The sequence below is a fragment of the Dasypus novemcinctus genome, chromosome 21 (genome assembly GCF_030445035.2).
Source record: "Dasypus novemcinctus isolate mDasNov1 chromosome 21, mDasNov1.1.hap2, whole genome shotgun sequence".
In the NCBI taxonomy this organism is placed as follows: Eukaryota; Metazoa; Chordata; class Mammalia; order Cingulata; family Dasypodidae; genus Dasypus; species Dasypus novemcinctus.
The window spans coordinates 55,229,194-55,249,732 of NC_080693.1; the positions used below are offsets into that span (position 1 = coordinate 55,229,194).

Below are 20,539 nucleotides of genomic sequence, written 5' to 3' on the forward strand. Positions count from 1 at the left end.
TCTAAGTGCTTTATGCATTAAAACTCATTGATCCTCAGCTATCTGAGGTTGCTAATTATCTCCATTTTATGGATAAAGGAATTAGCCAAAGTCCCTGTGCTGCAGGGAGACATTCTATCATGGTCTGTTCTGCTTCAAGCACGCAGGGGTCATTCAAGGGCCACTAAAGACCCCTCCAACACCGACATCCCGGATGTGAGGTCTCCTGCATTTAACAATGTACACACGCACCCACTTTTCCAGTGCCCTAGGATCAGCTCAGGGCCTGGCAGAGGAGGACGGTTAGAGAGGAGGCGGCTGGGGGCGATTGCTGGCCCCACTGCATGGGCTGCAAGGCAGGGTGTAGGCCTCTGCTCGGTAGAAATGCCACTTTCAGAGGCGGAGTCTCAAGGGCCCAGGGCTGGGAAGAAAAGCCAGCTTGGCACCGAGCCGGGCTCACCCAGGGTGCTGAGGGCTTAGAGCTTATCACAAATCAGGCCTCTCCCTGCCTTCAGCAACTGCCGCTGCAGTCACACCTAGTGCTTAAAACTAGTATGCCTCCAGCAGCAGCTCTTAAAGAGCATCTTCCCAGAGGGCCCTCATTGGACCTAAGGGTGTGTGGGAAAATTGGGAGGGACTACCCTGACGATGCCTAGAATTATCTCTGCCTACAGAAGCCTCAGGCCTTTTTAACAGAGGTGGCAAAGGTATCTCGTTCCCCTTTTCTTTCCCCTTCTCTTCCTTGTTCCCATCACTTTTGTTTCTCTGCGCTTCAGTTTCTTCTTCTTAGGGCACAGAAAGGTTAGTGGCTTGTCCAAGGTCACACAGCTAATACACGCGGTAGAGTCAGGATTTGAACCCTGGCAGTTTGGCTACTGGGTCAGTCTTGGGAACCACCCCACCACACGTCCCAGGGCAAAGGTAGGAAGGAACCCCCATCAAACAAAGACCACAGGACCCTAGGCCTCCAAAAGGACAAAAGAGAAAAGGTGGTTAAATTATCCTGAGGAAATAGGTCAGGGTTACAGCCCAAGGAAATGAAAATTGAAAATTAAGTGTAAACCCTTCAGTTTGGATTGTAATCCTCCCAAATGCAGTCCCGTCCTCACAGGGAGCGTCAGTGGCACAGGCAGGCAGGGTGGGGATGGAGGAGATGACACCCATTCTCCACCCACCTCCCAGGCCAGCCAGCTTGGTGCCTGACCCCTGGAAGGAGTGATAGGAAAGCACTTACTGCTCCATAAGAGCTTCTTTGGGAATTCTGGCTGGGAGTGTTGCTGAGCTCACCAGAGCCCATGAAATGATAATTCTGCTCGTTAGCCTCTGTCCCCCAGCTCTGAGCCAGCTCCCCGCTCCTGCATCCCAAAGCACTTAGCAGGGGTTTCACCCTTGAAGCTTCAGGACAGGGGAGACCAGAGCAACCCAGTAATTCCAGTTCACTCCAAGTTGCCAAAACGATGTTGGTATGTGGGTGTGGGGGGGCTGTCCAAGGGTCTCTGGGCTGACAGCTGGTTCTCAGTTCTTCCTCCCACCCTTAAAAGCTGGGGGCTTCCCCACCTGGCCAAAGGCGTGGGCACAGACCCCTTAGGCAGGGACCAGTTAAGATGACTCACCATGAAGGGTGTGGGAGATTCTGGGCAGAACACCCAGGGGCCTGCGCCCTCCCTCAACCCACACAAGAGCTTCTGGGGATACTCTGAGCAGCCCCCAAACCCCCAGTTGGGTGAGATTTCTCCCCTTACCCGTGTAGGGTTGGGGGATCCTCAGGAGGGAGTGGTTTCCAGCCCCATCCCTGAGCTTGGAAACTGGAATCTTAAAGCTTATTCCTGAAAGATGCCTTCTAAGGGAGGGAGGGCAGCCTGAGAGAGGTGTCTTGTCTTCACCTTCACCTTGTATCCCAAAGTGCAAAACTGGGGAGGGGACAGTTTCCCAGGTAACCGGGCAAAGAAGAGGCAGATGGCACTGGAAAGCCAGAGGCCCCGGTTCATTTCTGGCCCTCTGGCTCAGAACCCAAATCATCCCCCTGCCTTAGTACCAGCCTGGGAAGTCGGTCCTGTGGTTCCTGGCCCCTCCCAATCCCAATCCCAATCCCAATCCTAATCCCAATCCCAATAGCAGAGTTCCCAGGCAGATTACCCCACCCTACCCCCATCCCACCCCCGCCCCCACCCCCACCCAGTGCAGCACTCCTTTGCACTTACTAACAGGTTAATATCCCACAAAACCCACACACATCCCTACAGTGGGGAGGTGGGGGGGCGTCCCTTCGCCAGCCCTTCCAGGCCAGCAGGAGATGGGAAGAGGAGGAAGAGGATGCAGGGGAAGAGGGCGGGGGAGGAGGCCGAGGCCCCGGGAAGGCCTGAGATGCAGGAAGCAGCTGGGAGGGGGGAGGCTTTGTGCCTGGGTTGTTCTCTGGGTCCTAGGGTCCACTCTGTTCATTATCTGGGATTAGTGGAACAAAACAGCCCCGTTTGCATCCGTCACAGTCTAGAGGGTGGGCCTTCACCCCCAGAGCCAGGGCAGATGGGGAGGTGTAGAGGGTAGCCCCAGGCCCCCTGTTGTGGGGGTGGGGTGGGGTGGGACATCAGAACAGCTTTCTGAGTGGCCAGGACAGGGGATGTGTAGGTCACTGCCACCCCCACCTATGCACACTGACCAGGAGACACCTCCTCACTAGATGAGAGACCCAAGTTAGAAGCCTCAGTGGGGAAAGCCCGGCCTCTAGACTTGTTCCTCCAAACCCCGCTCTTCCAGTTTGAGAGGCAAGAGTGTCCCACAGAGGGGTATGAAGTCCGGAATTCTGCCCCTTCTCTTCCAGCCTGGGGTACAGAGCAGATAGGTGACAGGTACACTCCCTGAAGACTTCCAAAGGGCAAAGGGCAGCTTTGGTGATCCCCTGCTCTGTGGGTAATGGAGGCCACCTCCTTGCTCCTTTCCCCCTTCACCTCCACCTGGAGGCCAGCAACACTGGGCCCAGGTTTCACATCTTAAAGTCCCTTAGGAAAATTGTGAAAATGCAGATTCCCAGGCCTACTCTCTGAGATTCTGATTCACAAACTTTGGGGAAGGACCCGGAAATCTTTTTTTGCCCCCCAAACATCCCGCAATTTTGATGCTTATGGCCTTGAATCACACTAGGGACCTTAACGGACCTTGAAAAAAATGATCCTTCGCCCTTCCCTGCTGATCCCCCATTTCACATTTGGGGTGGAGAGGAGTCCCACTGAGACCTCTACGGCTAGCTCGCCCTCCCCCAACATTTCGTAGGGGTTGTGTGGATTGCAGCGAGCCCCAGTCAGATGTTGGGGCGGAAGGGTGGAAGAGGACCGGCCAGGGTCTAGGGTCTGGGGGCAGCGGCCCTGTCACTTGGCGAGGGCAGGGCAGGGGAGGAGATTCCTTCGGCCGGAGGGGAAGGGGAGGGCTCACAGACGCCAGTCCCGGAAATCCGATCCCTTTAGGACCCAGAGGTGCCAGTCCCCCAGCGGCGGCGGCGAGCAGGGCAGGCGCTCGGGCCCCGGCAGCCGCCGCTCGGGCACAGCGAGAGAAAGGCCGAGGCTTGGGGCGCGGGGGGGAGGGAGGGAGGGAGGGAGGCGCGGCGCGGAGCGGCCCGGGCCGGCGGAGCAGCCATGGGCGCCGGGGTGCCCGGGCCCCTGAGCGCGGAGAAGCCGGGCCGGGGTGGGGAGCGCGCGGGCTGCCAGCCCCGCTGACACCGCCGCGGACGATGTGAGCCCGCACGGCCGCCGCTCGGCGAGCAGGGCGCTCGGTCCCACGGCCCCGGCCGCGGCTTTTCTGTTCTGGGTGGGGGCGAGCGTACCAGGCCGCTGGGGCTTTTTAAGAGGGTCTGACTGCCTTGGCAGCTTGATTGGGGGAGGCGACCCACACAGCGCGCGGAGATATTTTTTTCCCTTTTTTTTTTTTTTTTTTTTAAGCACGGCTGTCTGTAGCAGCTTGCTTTTAGGGGGAGCCTGAAAAAGGCCTCAGGGGGGTTCTTCTTGGGGCGCGGGGGGACGGCGGTCCCGACTTGGCCAGCCGCCTGTTGGAGGGGGGGAGCGGGGTGCGGGGGGATGCGAACCCGGCTCCCCCCACCATGATGAAGACGGAGCCGCGGGGGCCCGGGGGTCCCCTCCGGAGCGCCTCCCCGCACCGCAGCGCCTACGAGGCAGGCATCCAGGCGCTGAAGCCTCCGGACGCGCCCGGGCCCGACGAGGCCCCCAAGGCGGCCCACCACAAGAAATATGGCTCCAACGTCCACCGCATCAAAAGTATGTTCCTGCAGATGGGCACGACGGCGGGGCCGCCGGGCGAGGCGGGCGGCGGCGCGGGCCCGGCCGAGGCCCCGCGGGCGCCCGAGCGCGGCGTGCGCCTGTCGCTGCCGCGGGCCAGCAGCCTGAACGAGAACGTGGACCACAGCGCCCTGCTCAAGCTGGGCACCAGCGTGTCGGAGCGCGTGAGCCGCTTCGACTCCAAGCCCGCGCCCTCGGCGCAGCCGGCGCCGCCGCCGCACCCGCCGTCCCGGCTGCAGGAGACGCGGAAGCTGTTCGAGCGGAGCGTCCCGGCGGCCACGGGCGGCGACAAGGAGGCCGCGGCGCGGCGGCTGCTGAGGCAGGAGCGCGCCGGCCTGCAAGACCGGAAGCTGGACGTCGTGGTGCGCTTCAACGGTAGCACGGAGGCGCTGGACAAGCTGGACGCCGACGCCGTGTCGCCGACGGTCAGCCAGCTCAGCGCCGTCTTCGAGAAGGCCGACTTGCGGACCGGCCTCCACCGGGGGCCCGGGGGCCCCAGGGCCGCGGCTGCCAGCACCCCCCAGGTCAACTCGAAGCTGGTCAGTAAGCGGTCCCGGGTGTTCCAGCCACCGCCGCCGCCGCCCGCCCCGTCAGGAGATGCCCAGGCCGAGAAGGAGCGCGTCCCCGGAGGGCAGCAGCCCCCGCAGCACCGAGTGGCCCCCGCCCGGCCGCCCCCCAAACCCCGGGAGGTGCGCAAGATTAAGCCGGTGGAGGTGGAGGAGAGTGGGGAGTCGGAGGCCGAGGCGGCGCCCGGGGAGGTGATCCAGGCCCAGGTGACGGTCCACGCGGCGCTGGAGAATGGCAGCACCGTGGCAACCGCAGCCAGCCCTGCGCTCGAGGAGCAGAAGGCCCCGGCGGCCTCCGAAGAGGAGGAGGCGGCGGCAACGGCGCCAGAGAAAGGGGTGGGCAATGGCCGGGCCCCGGACGTGGCCCCCGAGGAGGCCGATGAGTCCAAGAAGGAGGACTTCTCGGAGGCGGACTTGGTGGACGTGAGCGCCTACAGTGGGCTCGGGGAGGACTCCGGGGGCAGTGCCCTGGAGGAGGAGGACGAAGAGGAGGAGGAGGATGGGGAGCCCCCCTACGAGCCCGAGTCGGGGTGTGTGGAGATCCCGGGACTTTCGGAGGAGGAGGACCCAGCCCCGAGCCGCAAGATCCATTTCAGCACAGCGCCCATCCAAGTGAGTGAGCCCCCAGCCGCCCCCGCACCGCCCCTGCCACGAGCGCCGCCTCCCCCGCCCGCCTGCCGCCTTTGGCAGGCTGAGTCAGCCCCTGCCTCCCAGCCCCCTTCCCAGAAGTTACCACCCTGAGGGGGGCGTAGCAGCTGTTTGTCAGGGATGGGCGGCTTTCAGGCCTGGGGCGGCGGGGGTGGCCTGCCCCGACCTGCCCTCGGGCCCCTTCTCTGCCTCTTCACCTGCGCTTCTGTCACCCCCTCCTGCCTTTGCAGGTCCTGGTACACCTGCTTTCCCTTCCTTTCCTAGTCATTCCTTCCTCCAGAGGCCCCAGGCTGGAGTGGTGGAGTGTGTGTGTGCGTGCACGCGCGCGTGTGTGCGCGCGTCCTGTCCTCAGGGGAGCCCTCCCTCACATTTGTCCTAACCCTCTCTGGGGCAAGATGCACTCCCAGGTCTTCCTCCTGGACTGGAGAAGGATAGGGCGAGGGCAGCTGAGCAGAGACAGGAGAGAGGAAGGGGGAGCCGGGAACTTCCCAAAATGAAGGTACAGGGGACTGCAGCCCTTTCTCCATCCTGCCTGTAGCCCCCACCCCAACTTTGCAGAAGTGAAAGAGGGAAGCAGGTCTGTGAGGGCTAGCTGAGCTGAGGCCATGTGACTGGGGGGGTTGCCTAGCCCTGGGGCCCTGTCCCTGGCGTCAGTGCCAGCCTGCTTCTAAAGGGCCCCTGTTCCACAGGAAGCGGGACTTTGGGTGGCCCTTGAGGGGGCTGAATCTTCTGCAGAGGATGAAGAGGGGGGTTGGCCTGGGAAGTGTCCCAGGGTGCCTGGCAGCAGCACGCGTACCTTGGGTCATGGCTGCTAAATTGGACAGATTCCCATGGCTTGGCTGAGGCAGGCTCTGCATGCTCATGCCACATTCCCTGGGCACCCTGAAAGAGGGGTGGGAGCTGCCTGCTGTGAGCCCGTGGTTGTCCCCTCCCCCATCCCCACAACCGCTATTGGCGATTGGCTTGCATTGGCGATTGGCTTGCGAGCTGCACCTGTACTTTGAGAGCCTTCGCACAAGGCTAAGGGGGAGGGGAGAACTAAGAATCCCAGGCCACCCCCCATTCCCCTGCACCCTCCACTCTGGCTGGCACGTTCTGCCAAAATGGCTCTTTCTATCATCACCCAGGCTCAGCTGTGCAGGGCCCTGGGTCTTTCCCATGAGGTATCTGGGCCGGTGGGCTCTCCCCGCCCCCCCACGGACCCTGCACAGCCTGCCTCCCTCCCTGGCTCCCGCCCCCCCCCATCTGCTTGCTTGTAGTTTCCATAACTCCTCCTGGATGTGCAGCTGCCCAGGCTTCCTCTCATCTGCCCCAGAGTGTCAGCAACCTCTGTCCATCCCAGCAGGAGGCCTGGAGGGTTAAAGTGGGTGACCACCTCTCCCAGGCCAGCCCCTTCCCCCGGGCTGGGCCTTGGGCGTCCTTTCCCCTCCACTCCCCCCATTTCCCAGAGCAGCTTGATCCCCTCAGAGGTGGCATTTGCTCTTTACGTCCTGGGCCCTGGGTCTGTCTATATTTGACGTTACCCTGATTCTCTGGTAAAAATAGCCCATGATTTGGAGCAGTGCTTCCCGGCTCCCCGGTGACTGATGCGGTGACTGATTCGGTGACTGATGCTCGCTGGGGTGAGAACCTGTGGTGTGGGGGGAGGGGGCTTAGTGTGTCTGACTCTTGACCTTGCTGGGGATTTCCTCCTCCCTCCCCTGGGCAGTGGGCCCAGTTCGTGCTCCTCCCTCCCCCAGTCTCGCACTGATGCTGGGGCCAGGAGCCAGGGCCCCACAGGTGACCCAATTGTTGCCTTCGGGGAGCCTTTAGGGAGTGGGAGGCCTCTGTTGAGGACAGGGAGCCCAAATCCAGATGTCCACCTGGGGAGGCGGGACTGGCCCAGGGCCCTCTAATGGACTAGGTGTGGGGGCACCACCTGCCGGGAGGGGGTCGGAGGGGCCTGTGGGCTCCCAGCGGAGGCCTGGGCTTCCTGCAGGGGCAGGATTTGAATGGTGACTGAGGATAGACAGGAGGGAAAGGCCAGAGTGGGCTGAGGGTGTTGTTTGGAGGTCATGGGCAGGGGGAGGGGCACTTTCTGGATGGGGGGATTTGGTTGACCTAGGAGACCACAAATCCTCAAGGATGAGAGGACCCCATCAGCTGGAGTGGAGTGTCAGGGACTCAAGGGCCAACAGGGGCCAGAGCCTGTTTGCAGGGTCACAGGGGCTGGAGCATGTGTGCGGCGGACAAAGTCGCCAGTGACGCACCTGCTGGAACCAGGCTGGGTGCAGTCTCATCCTGCCCTGCCTCTGACCGGGCCATGCGCCCTTGGCCAACAGACCCGGCATCTTGGGACTCTACCAAATGGGCTGCCCGTTCCTCCAGGGGGGTTGGGGGCACCGGCCGGGGGCAGGAAGGCAGTCCGACTGCTGCGCAGCCTACAGGTGAGCGCCGAGGACCTGGCCGGGCTTCTCTGGAGGTGTGGGGCTGAGCAAGGTGTCACTTCATCCTGTGTGCCCCTGTGGGGCAGGGGCAGCTATGTTGGGGGTGGGGGTGACACAGAGTGAGCCCAAAGGCTGGGTCTCCAGGGTGCTGCTGCCAGCTGGGGGCACCCTGGGGCCTGTTCCTGGAGGAGAGGGTCCCCATTCCAGCTCCTCAGGCGCCAGGCCTCTGATGGAGCCGCTCTGCCCCTCTTCATCCCCTCTTGGCTCCAAGCTGTGCCAGCCTTTCACCACAGGCAGTGAAGCACCCTAAAAGGAGCTCATTGTCCTCCCCCTGGGGGACCCCCACCTGGGCCCAGAGTTGGGCATTCCCACAGAGCCCTTGCCTGCCTTTCTGTTCTTTGGGGAGCAGGGGAATTCCCCTTTTTGTTATGAGACACAGGAATTGAGAGACAGCATAGGGGTATAGGGACAACAAGGGCTGGCCTGGAGTCCCCCATGATTTGCTGTGGACAGTGTTGGCGAGGGAACGCCACCACCCCCTTAGTCCCTTGCCCTCTCCCAGGGCCCTAGTCCTAGGGCCTTTGCCTGAGCCTTCTGGCATATGACTTGGAGATAGACAGGCCTGGCAGGTAGAGAAGGCCACAGGGGCCTGGCGTCCTCCCCTGTCCCTGCCTCCTGAGGGGCATTTGGGGATAAAGAAATGATGTCCCTACACCCTTTCCTCCCCACCCCCAACGTGAACTTCATGTTCACGCCCCAGGTGCCTCTCTGCCTCTTTCCATCCCCCTCCCCATGTCTCACACCCGCTCCCCCCACTTCCCACCCGTATCCTCCAGCATCTTCCCCATCCTCCCTCCTCTCCTCTGCTTCCCCTGTTCTCCTCAGCTCCTTCCTTCTCTCCCACTGTCCACCTTCACTTTTGTCTGGCTCTCTGAATCCTTCCTCTGCTGGTCTCCCTCTGACATGGTTGTCTGGGTTCCTGGGACAGGCAGTTTCTCTGGATTGCCCTTCTCCTCCCTCCACAGCTGACCACGTCATGCTGGTCCAGTGTGCAGAAGAGAATAACACCTTAAGTCTGGCAAGGCTGGGTCCCTTTCTCTCTTGCCCCGCTGACTCCAGAACTAAGAGGCTGTCCTTCATGGAGGCCTGGAGGCAGCAGCCACCGGCCCCACCTCACAGCGGGGGTCAGCTGGGCTGGGGGAGGCCTCCTTGTGGAGTGGGGGCCAGCACGGCAGGAGGGGCCTAGGGCACTGGTGGGTGGCTCGGCCCGCCCTTGCCCCTCGCACCGGTTCTGCCCTCACACCCCTGTCCCTGGCCCTCCGCCTGGCCTTGGAGCTCTAACCAGCTGCCCTGGCCCCCCAGGTGTTCAGCACCTACTCCAATGAGGACTACGACCGTCGCAACGAGGACGTGGATCCCATGGCGGCCTCGGCTGAGTACGAGCTGGAGAAGCGGGTGGAGAGGCTGGAGCTGTTCCCTGTGGAGCTGGAGAAGGGTGAGCACAGAGGGCTTGGCTGGGCCTCCTCCCTGACACCAACTTTGCTCCGTGCCCCCGGGGCTTCTACCCCCGACACAGCCCCTCGGCAACCCCCTGCCCCTTTGCTGTCAGCGCTGCATTGCCACACGTGGTCCCCCACCCAGCACGAAGCTCACGCTCGCCACCAGCCCTGTCATGGATTGTCATTTGCTTAATCCCTCAGCAAACACCCACAGAGCACGTACGTGCCCGGTCCTGGGCTGTGGGCTGGGGACACCATGATGGCAGACGCAGGCACGGCCACCCATCAGGAAGACCGATGGGGAGGCAGCGCACGGAAAGGGAGCTGGTGGCTGCTCTCAAAGCCTTTCCCTGGAGACCTGAGCAGACCTGGGTGGGAATTCCTAAGGACATGCTCTGTGAGGTGAAGTCTGAAGAGGAGGAAGTAGGGGTTGTGAGCGGATGGAGGACAGAGGCCTGCGCAGTGGGGTCCCCGTTTGGAAGGGCCTCAAGGAAGGAGAAGCCATGGGATTGTGGGATCTCGACCAGGAGAGGAAAAGGGCATGCCAGCAAGCCCTCACCATATGAAGGACAGTGTCTTCTTTCTAAGATGTGTCGGAAGCCACCGAGAGACTTGGGAAAGGTGTTCTAGGAGGGAGTGGGTGGAGGGGGACAGGGAGCTGGACAGCCACTGTGGCTGGACGCAGTGATGGCAGCAAGGGCAGGAGGAGGAGGCCAGGCGACATCCAGGCTGGGCAGCCGGTGGGGATCGAGCCTATCTGGGGGGGATCAGAAGTTAGGGCATCGGAGGCCACGAAGCAGCCGGGCAGGGGCAGGTGTGTGTAGGAGCCTGGAACTCGGGAGAGAAAGCCAGGCCCTGTGTTCATGGAAGCCTGTGCCGACGGGTGAGACGGCTTAGGGAGAGAGAAGAGCAGAAGGCTTCTGGCCAAGCCCTCCCCCCAGCCCAGCCCACCCACACAGCCCACCAGCCCCTCAGCCTTGCCTGTGCCACCTCAGCAGACCTGCTGCCCGGGGGGCGCGAAGGGCAGGGAGTGACTCGAGCACAGAGGGGCTGGGCAGAACCATGTTCCTTCCCCTCTGGTGGGACGTGCCGAGCACAGGGGCTTCTTCCTGAGGAACCCCTCGGTTTGCGTGGAGGCTCTCTTGCCATCTCCTGTGCCCAGTTTGGAGCCCCTCCTACCCCCCCCCCCCCGGCATCTGACCACCCTCTGCTCCACAGACTCCGAGGGCCTCGGCATCAGCATCATCGGCATGGGGGCCGGGGCGGACATGGGCCTGGAGAAGCTGGGCATCTTCGTCAAGACCGTGACTGAGGGCGGCGCAGCCCATCGGGACGGCAGGTACCACCTCCCCACTCCCCACACCAGGCGTCATCTGTGGGGGGTGCCACCGAGCCTGGGGACGGGCCATTCGTTGCCTAGGGGACATGTGTGCTCCGTGTGGCGGTTTAGATATCCATTGAGCACTACTGTGCTAGGTGCTGCTCTAGGCCCAGCGGATACTACAGCGAACAAAACAGCCCTGCCCTCCTGGTGCTTGCGCTCTGGAGGTGGGTGGTGAGGGTGGGTGCTGAACATGGGATAGCATGTCCTGGCCCAGCACTGTGTTGGGAGAGCAGCGGCACCCAGTGTGCCTGGGGGAACACATTTGAGCATTCTCTCTTTTTTTTTATTTAAAGACTTATTTTTTATGTATTTCTTTCCCCTCCCTCCCCCCCTCCACCCCGTCCCAGTTGTCTGTTCTCTGTGTCCATTCACTGTGTGTTCTTCTGTGTCCGCCTGTATTCTTGTCAGCAGCAGGGGAATCTGTGTCTCTTTTTGTTGCGTCATCTTGCTGCTTCAGCTCTCTGTGTGTGCCGCACCACTCCTGGGCAGGTATTCGCGCTGGGCGGCTGTCCTTACGGGGTACACTCCTTGCGTGTGGGGCTCCCCTACACAGAGGACACCCCTGCATGGCAGGGCACTCCTTGCACCACATAAGCACTGCACATAGGTCAAGGAGGCCCGGGGTTTGAACTGTGGACCTCCCATGTGGTAGGCAGACACTCTATCTTGAGCCAAATCCGCTTCCCTGAGCTTTCTCTTTTTCATTCAACACATATTGTGTCCCTGATGTGGGCTGGTGCCTGGCCCGCGAGTCAGTGGTGAGGGCCTTGCCCTCGAGAAGCTGGTAGTGTCATGTGGTAGACAGACATTAGACAAGTGGACGCACTGAAAATAGTGAAATGGAAGAAAGCACAGGGTAGGGAGACTTCCTGGAGGAAGTGAGGTCTGAGCTGAGCTCTGCAGGGTGCACAGTAGCGAGTCGCGCTGTGGGTGTGCAGGCATGGCTGGAGCACGGGAGGACAGGGTCCAGGTGTGCAGGGGGCTGGGAGAGTAGGAGGATAGGCCGTGGCAAGGGGCGGCTCTGCGGGTGAGCGGTGTGCCGGCCCGCGGTTGGCGTCTGTGGCCAGAGGGGCGGGTCCTGTGGGTGGGAAGGCTCGGGCCTGCACTTGTCGATTCTGCTCTGACTGTGTGAGTGTGCGTGGATCCCCCAGGGTTGTCCAGAGTTGGAGGTTGACCTCAGGTACCTTGTGGTGGAACCATCCAAATCCACATGCCCTCCACGTGGCACAGCTGCGCTGTGGAGGGCTGGGCAGTGTTGGGGCTGTGTTGTGAGAGGTGGCCTTGCCTCATTCTGGGGGCTCCTGCCTGTTGTAGGCCAGGTGGCATGGGGTGGGGCAGGAAAGGGGAGGGTGACAGTCCCTGCCCATCATATACCCCCCACAAAGCCCCCAACTGGAACTTCCCGGAGCCTTTCCCATTGTTGCCTGCTGACAATTTGGGGTGTGTGCCCGTGTGACTTGGGCACATGAGAGTGGGTCCACAACTCATCTCCAGACACAGGGGCGTGTGGGGCGTGTGGGTGAGCTATTTACAATAGGCCACTTCCTCCATTTCCTTGTGCGTGCCCTGAAAAGGTCTGGAGCCTGAGGGAGGTGGGAGTGGAGGAAGGAGATGGCCAGGGCTGGGCCACTCCTGCCCCCTCCTTCTGGTGTGGAGAACAAGGGCTCCAGGTGCCATAGCTGGCGTGCACGGGGGCGGGTGTCGGGGTGAGGTGACCCTGGGGTAGTGAGCGTGAAGCGAGTGTACACGAGTCTCAGGCGTCTGGGAGGCCAGCGGTGGCCTTGGGTGTATCCTGACATGGACAGGCAGGAGGGCTGCACTTCCATGGGGGCAGGGGTCCCCTGGCCCGTGTGCAGGGGCAGAGACAGCCCTGGGACTGTCATGACACCCTGCTGGACTGGGTGGAGGCGGGTGCCTGGCACAGCTCCGGGGCTCCCGTCTCTACTGGCCTTGCCGCGTCCCACTGCTCACACCTCTGGGCATGCTGACACCTCACCCTCTAGCCTCGGGCATTCTGCGCAGGTGGATAGAGCGCCCAGTCCCTGTGGGGCCTGATGGGAGGGCGGTCCCCTCTACCCCAGCTCAGCGGTGCCCCTCACAGCCCCCTGAACTGACATGGCCTCCCCTAGGATCCAGGTCAACGACCTCCTGGTGGAGGTGGACGGAACGAGCCTGGTGGGAGTGACCCAGAGCTTTGCAGCCTCCGTGCTCCGGAACACCAAGGGCCGAGTGCGGTGAGGGCCGAGGGGGGGCTGGCTGGGGAGTGGGAGCGGGCACGAGGCTCAGGCCCCATCGGCCTGCTCTGCCCACCGGCCCCACACCGGGCCAGGGTCGGGGCGGTCCAGCTCACACACAGGCCGACCCACTGACTCCCTGCCTGAAGGCATGCTGTCGCCATAGTCCCTTGGCTCGGCCCGCCTTCTGTCCCATGCTCCCACCGCCCTGGCCACCAGCCCTCTGGCCTCCAGGCCCAGCCTCTGCCGGCCCCTCCACACAGTTCTGTGTAGAACAAAACTTCTTCCTCTTTCTCCCTCCTGCGTCCAGCTTACTGCGCTGTACAGAGAAAACGCCATCCGACCTGTGGGTCCCTCACCCCCCAACCTCATCCTTCCCCCCTCACCAGCTCTGTGATCCTGGAAGGCCTTCTCCCCCCGCCTGTAAAGCGAGGGAGTTGGATTAGAAGGTCCCTGGGTCCCTTCCACCTTTGTAAAACTTTAGGAGTCACTCGGTGCCCCCCTCCAGAAGGGGCACTACCCCCCAGGAAAGGGTGGTGGGGGGAAACAGGATGTGGGTGGCCATGGGAGGAGGGGGGCTGGTTCCTGGAAGCTCACTATTTCCTCTCGGTCCTAATCTCCAGTCTCCATCATCCCGCCCCTTCCTGAAGCTCCCAGGCTTGGACCCCACCCAAGACCCGCCTCCACGGCCCAGCCCTGCTGGGATGGGTCATCTTTCGCAGTCCCCTGCCTCCCGGGCAGCTCCTGAGTTGATGGCCCCCCAGCAGCCAGCCTGAAACTTGCCAGATAGCCCCTTCCCCCTAAACTGGCCAGGAGGGCTCATGGGCCTTCCTCCCTGGGAAGGAAAACCCAGTAAGAGCCCCCAGCTCCCCCATTCATTATTAATGCTCTGCAGCCTCAGGCCTCAGCCCCCTTGTTTCACCTCCCTGGGAGGCCTGGGTGGGAAAAGGGGAGCACGGGGGGGGGGGGGGGGGGGGGGGGGGGGCAGAGGGGCAGCCTTACCCAGCTGAGGCCTGGAGGCCGGAGGTGACTCCGATGCCCCTGCAGGTTTATGATTGGCCGGGAGCGGCCTGGAGAGCAGAGCGAGGTGGCTCAGCTAATTCAACAGACCCTGGAACAGGAGCGATGGCAGCGGGAGATGATGGAGCAGAGATATGCTCAGTACGGCGAGGATGACGACGAGGTAGGGCGCGCCCGGCCTGGTGGGCAGCGTGATCGCTCCCTGGTGGCTCCCTGGGGCACTGCAGCCCCCTCTGTGCTGCTGCTTTCCCAGGCAGCATAAAGAAACCCAAAGCGCCCTTCCCCATCCTGGGGGAGCCTCCATCTGAGGAGCAGGTGCTCCTCCCAAGGGAGCCCTAGGACTGATGGAGGAGTCATATCCTCTGTCTTCAGAGAGGCTTCCTGATCCTCCAAGGAAAACACAGGTCCCTCAAAGAGCCCATGCTCTGAGGGGAAGGCACAGCACCTGACCTCAGGGAACTAGTCCAAGGAAGGACATGGCTTCAGACCTCAGGGGATCCTAGTGTGAGGGGGACCCCCCCAAGCACAGGCTGCTGCTTCAGGATTCTCAGCCTCGTGAAGGAAACTACCCTCGCCGTCAGGAAATTCCCCGCGGCTGCTGGGAAGACACAAACGATGCCTCTGGTAGAGGGCCGGTCTGGTGAGGGAGGCATAAACCACATCCCTGGGTAGCTCCCAGTCCGCTGCTGGTCTAAGGCCTGGTCAGCAAGGGCGGGAGGCGGCTGGGCCGGGTGGGGGCTATGGCTGCCTCTCTCCCTTCACAGACGGGAGAGTATGCCACTGACGAGGATGAAGAGCTGAGCCCCACGTTCCCGGGTGGTGAGATGGCCATCGAGGTGTTTGAGCTGGCGGAGAACGAGGATGCGCTTTCCCTGTGGACATGGAGCCTGAGAAGCTGGTGCACAAGTTCAAGGAGGTGGGACGGGGGTGTCCCTGGGGTGGTGGAGGGCGAGGGCAGGCTAGTGTCCTAGCTGAGTACCCACCACCCTGACCCCACAGCTCCAGATCAAGCACGCTGTCACTGAGGCGGAGATCCAGCAGCTGAAAAGAAAGGTGAGGGCGCACCGTGCATGTGGGAAACTGGTCTGAGGGCTGGGAGGATTCCACCCTCACCCCCAACACATACACACTCGCATGCTGACACCATACACTACCTACAGGTGCGTACAGGACAGCCGCTCTGAGGCAAAGCGGACCCCCATCTGCCCCACCACGCACTAGCTGCTCTGTGCCTCAGTCGCTTCATCTATAAAATGGGGTTTTAATAGTACTGACACCATAGGGTCATTGTGAAGATTAAATGAGGATGATTCATGCAAAGTATTTTGCACAGTGTCTGGTGCAATTAAAAAGTTGGCTATTATCCGCTATTATAGTGAAGCACATTAGTCACACTCCAGATGTCCTTATATTCCTACTGTCCCACAGATATCCTCTACAGACAGGCCCAGTGATAAACACAAACTACCCAGAGATACACACACTGGCCCATGCTAGCACGGCTATGCCCACACAGACACAGCAGGTACAGACCCACTCACCCAGACTCCTGGGTACACCCTTTACACAGACGCAATCATAGAGACATGAAACCATGTGTCACGTGACGTTACACACAGGGGCATCAGCCTGGACGTGCAGACACACCCCGAACTGGGAGACACACAGGCATAGCTGTCATTAGGCCATGAGACATGCACATTCTCACCTGGGCAGGCAACACAGAGCTGCTGACGCTGACACCATCAAGACCGTGGTGCACACAAATGCACACACGTGCCATGCACAGACACCCACACAAGCATATTGGGTACCACTATGCTCGCAAGTGCGTAGATACACAGGCTTCCTATTAATAATCTGTACGGAGCCCCTGCTGGGGCTAGAAATCAGGAGTGCAGCCCCCATGGGGTTTCCAGGCAGAGAGGTACACAGGCATGGCCTACAGCCAGCACACACGTACAGAGAGGAGAGGGAAGCTGAGCCTGGGAGCAAGGGCAGGGCTGAGATGACTGAGGCAGAAGGAAGGGCCTTCCTGGCAGGAAGGTGAGCTCAAGCTTGGAGGCTGCATCTGGGGCAGAGAGGAGGCCTGCCAGGCTGTGCCAGGCGTTCTATAAGGAGAGGGGCCGGCAGGTCTGGATTGCCAGGCTGGGGCTGTGGCTTGACGGGTCCTCACCCCCGAGGACTCTGGCCTTGGTCCTGTGAAGAAGATGGGGCTAATTGGCCACGTGGAGGTTTTCAGAAGGTCAGTGCCAGGGACGTGGAGAGGCCGTGAGGATGGCAGGACTGGGAGGCAGGCAGGTTGTTAGAGGCCTGGGCAGTGTCCTGGCACAGGCTAGGCAGAGGGTATGGGGAGGAAGGCTGGGTGTATCAGTCAGGGTTCTCCAGAGAAACAGAACCCATGGTGTGTGTGTGTGTGTATTTTTTAAGGAATTAGCTTACACTATTGTGGGGGCTGGCAGGCCTGAAATTGGTTGGACAAGCTGACAGGCTGGAAACTTAAGCTAGAGTTGATTTCGCAGTCTTGAACCCAAAATCCGTTGGGCAGGCCAGCAGACTGGAAAGCCAAGCAGGATTTCCATGCTGCAGACTTGAGGCAGAATTTTTTCTCTGGGAAACATCAGTTTTTGCTCTTAAGGCGTTCAGCTGATTGGATGAGGCCCCACCCTCATTTTTGAGGGTAATCTATTTTGCTTAAAGTCAATTAACTTTCAACATTAACCACATCTACAGAATACCTTCACAGTACCACCTAAATTGGCATTGATGAAATGATTGGGTACTGTAGTCTAGCCAATTTGACACATCAGACTGTCATAGCAGGTGAAAGTTGCATTGCTGAAGTCAAATGAACAGGCTACACTCCTGTGTGTACACAGAGCATGAAGGGAAGGGTGAGTCGTAGGTTCGTGCAGCACTGTTCCAGGCAGTGTGATGGGCAAAGTAGACTTAGTCCCTGCCCTCGCACAGCTTACCATCTGTGCCCACCAGTACTGTGTCATTACAGAGATGGGGCTCTGTAGGAAAGGACAGGGTTACTGAGCAGCTGGAGCCCAGGAACCCGATCCAGCTGGGGGTGAGGGCAGGGCTCTACTGTTGGAAGGGGGTCACAGGAGGCTTCCCTGGAGGGTGAGACACGGAGCAGAGAGCTGACGGATGAGCTGGTGGGAATAACTAGGTGCGGCGGCTTGCCCGAGGGGTGATCGCAACTAGGCAAGCAGGCAGGTATGGGGGCATTCCAGCAGCACGTGCAAAGGACCAGTGGCAAGAGGGAACGTGGAAAGTGAGGATCTGCAAGAGGGCCTTGTGGCAGGCCTGTCTCTAGCAGACAAGACTGGAGTGGCAGGCAGGGGCTCAAGGCTGAGGGCAGGGGTGGCTATGACTTGGTGGCACCTTTTAGCAGAGCTGAGTAAGTCAAAAGAAGGTCTAGGTTTGTGAGGGTGGGGCTCTGGATTGGGCACAGTGCCTGTGAGGAGCGGGGAGGCAAGGCTGGCAGTTGGGAGTAAGGTTGGGCTGGAGCTCAGAATCCGGGGTGCAGCGTGCCCAGTGCTGGTGGGGTGGGACCACACCCCAGGACAGTGAGGAGAGAACAGAGGATTCAGGAGTGAGCTGCAAGGACTGGGTGCCGAGAGGGGATAGAGAACAACGGTGACCATCACCTGCCTTCCTCTTTCACATCTGCCCGTCTCATTGTAGCCCTCGTGAGCTTGGCAAGGCAGGTCTCCCATTCTACAAGGGAAAGAATGAGGATTAGGACGGAAGTTGTCTTGCCCTGAGTCATGGAGCCGGTCAGTTGCTGCCTCAGGTCTAGCCTCCCTGGAAGCGAAGTGCAGTGTCAGGGACCCAGGCCAGGAGTTCCCAGGCCTCGGTCCTCAGGCTCCATGGAGGAGTGTTAGCAGTTGGAGTGCAGTCAGCTGCATAGCCTCAGGATCGCCCTGGGTGCTGGCCCCAGTGCCAGGACACGGGGTGCCCCTTGGCTCCCTCTGGCCCCCACCAACTCAGGGCCACTCCTTCCTCTCTCAGCTGCAGAGCCTAGAGCAGGAGAAGGGGCGGTGGCGGGTGGAGAAGGCCCAGCTGGAGCAGAGTGTGGAGGAGAACAAGGAGCGCATGGAGAAGTTGGAGGGCTACTGGGGCGAGGCCCAGAGCCTGTGCCAGGCTGTGGACGAGCACCTGCGGGAGACTCAGGCCCAGTACCAGGCCCTGGAGCGCAAGTACAGCAAAGCCAAGCGCCTCATCAAGGACTACCAGCAGAAGTATGTGGCCAGGGTCCTCGGGCCCAGGGAGGGCTGAGAGGCTGTTGGTGACAGTCCCCCCCCAATCCCAGCTTATAGGGAGGCAAGGAACCCTGCAGTTGGAGGTCCCCAGGTGTCCGTGCCCAGAATGACTGGGCACCAGAGCCAGCACAGAGCAGGCTCCAGGGGCTTTGAATTACCTGGGACCTCCCAGCATAGGCAGGGGACAGAGCTGCCCAGGTGGGGGGCTGAGGACACGGGCCTTGGGGCTCTGGACAGAAGCCAGACCACGACCCTTACCTCTTCTGTGCCCTGCCTCTCCCCAGGGAGATCGAGTTCCTGAAAAAGGAGACGGCACAGCGTCGGGTTCTGGAGGAATCAGAGCTGGCTCGGAAGGAGGAGATGGACAAACTCCTGGACAAGGTAGGCCCAGGGCTGCCCCAGGGACAGGGTCCCATGGAGAGAGCAGCAGGTAAGCCCCCATCTGGCACCCGCCCTGTGTACCCTGGAGGGAGAGGGAGAGTCCTGTGCAGGCTGAGCACTCAGGGTCACGCCCCCACTGGGGGTGGGAGTGGGAGGCAGAGGGGACAGGGCCCAAGCCTGATGCCCAGGTCTGACTCCCTCTCCCCTTGTTTTCTAGATCTCAGAACTGGAAGGAAACCTGCAAACACTGAGGAATTCCAATTCTACTTAACAGGAATCATTCCCTGACCGGACAATAATTAATCCCTTCCCATTGTCTTCCTTCCCCTGTCCTCAATACTCCGCCCCGCCCCCTACCAGCCTGGGGACAGGTGCCCCAACCTCCCCCACCCCTCGACCCCAGCTTCAGGGACCAGAGGGCCTGCATCACAGGCCCCCTTAAGGTGGCCCGGGCAGACAGAGGTAGCTGGAAGGGTGGCCTCCGCTCTGCTCCGTGGGGCTGAGGCACAGAGGCCATGGGAGGCCAAGGGCTGGCCTGGGTGGTGGATGGACACAAGGACCTGCAGACCAAACTGCCAGACTTTACAACCTCCAGCCTTTGTCTCTGGACTGGAAGGGGGCTGGGGGCTCTCCCAGCATCTCACCAGCTGGAGGCTGCTCCCTGCCCACCGAGCTCCTGGGTGACCCCTGGGCTTCCTGACTTGAGACTCTACCTTTTTGGCCCTTGCCTCCTCTCCCCCCATCATTGTGCTGTCTCCGTTGCATTCTGACCCTCCTGCTTGAGGGGAGAGGGCTTTGCCTCAACATGCTCTCCTGTCCCTGTGCCCCCTCCAGGGAGCGATAGGGTCCACCCCAGAGCCCGGAGGCTGGGCCTGGCCCTGCACTGATTCCTCATGTACCCTTCAGGGAAAGGGGAGTGGAACAGGAGGAAGGGCGAGGCCAGGCCCCCTGGCCCCCAACCCCCCTTTCCCGGGGCAGCAGCCTTCCGCTTCTCTGTGTGCCTCCCCTCCCCCAGGTGCCAAATAGCCATAACCTCCTCCTGGGACTGGCCGGCCTCTCTGGGGGTCAGCTTGGGGGGCACCTGGCTGCAGAGGCCCTGGTCTTAGGGAAGGAAACATTTTCCCTCCTGAGGGCCAGGCCCTGGCCTGCCCTGCCAAGGCCATACCTGGAAGCCTTGTAGAACCTTCACAGAGACTCAGCCTCGCCTCCCCACCCCGCACTGCCTCCCAGTATTTGACTGGAGGGCAAAATGTTACTACTTCTCTTTTTGGAGACCAGGGCTGCCCTGTTGGCAGCCTGCTTTCTAAATGAAATCGTCTCCTTTTCCCCAATTTAACCCCAAATTGGGGCTTGGACCAAGGGAGGTGAGACCCCCCCGCACCCAGGTCCCCTCCATTTTCAGAACCCATCTCATTTTGCCTCTTCCTCATGCCCCTTCTCCGAGCCTGGGTCTTGTTCATTTTTTTAAAAAACAGATTAACCGCCTTCCATTCGTTTTGGCTTCTCCCCGACTCCTGTAAATAGCCCATGCCATCGATCAGTATTTCTTGCCCTCTCCCAGCCCCCCGACGTGCCCCCCACCCCCTGAAGGAGCTGGCTGTCTCAGTGCCCGGCCCGCGCTTCACCTCCTTCGCCCCGGCAGGTGGGGGGGGAGGGGCGGGTGGAGCCAGGTGGGCGGGGCCGCCCCGCCCCCCGAGGGACCGCGTCTCTGTATATAATATATATATGTATGTATTGTTTCCTGTTTTGTACGGACCATACCCTCTGTCAGGTCGTCCCCATAAAAGCAGCCCCCAGAACCCGCTGCCTGGTTTCTTGACTCGCTGGAGAAGGGAGGGGGGGAAG

General features: G+C 61.1%; 1 protein-coding gene across 1 annotated transcript; it reads left to right on the forward strand.

Moving 5' to 3' along the window:
- Positions 1-3,947: 3,947 nt before the first annotated feature.
- Positions 3,948-20,493, forward strand: PPP1R9B (protein phosphatase 1 regulatory subunit 9B). The gene is given in 11 exon segments (XM_071210605.1): positions 3,948-5,440; positions 9,265-9,397; positions 10,620-10,740; positions 12,915-13,019; positions 14,067-14,202; positions 14,804-14,906; positions 14,909-14,955; positions 15,039-15,092; positions 18,063-18,292; positions 18,598-18,694; positions 18,912-20,493. Coding segments are annotated over 11 exon segments (2,454 nt in total). The 5' UTR covers positions 3,948-4,066; the 3' UTR covers positions 18,966-20,493.
- Positions 20,494-20,539: the final 46 nt, after the last annotated feature.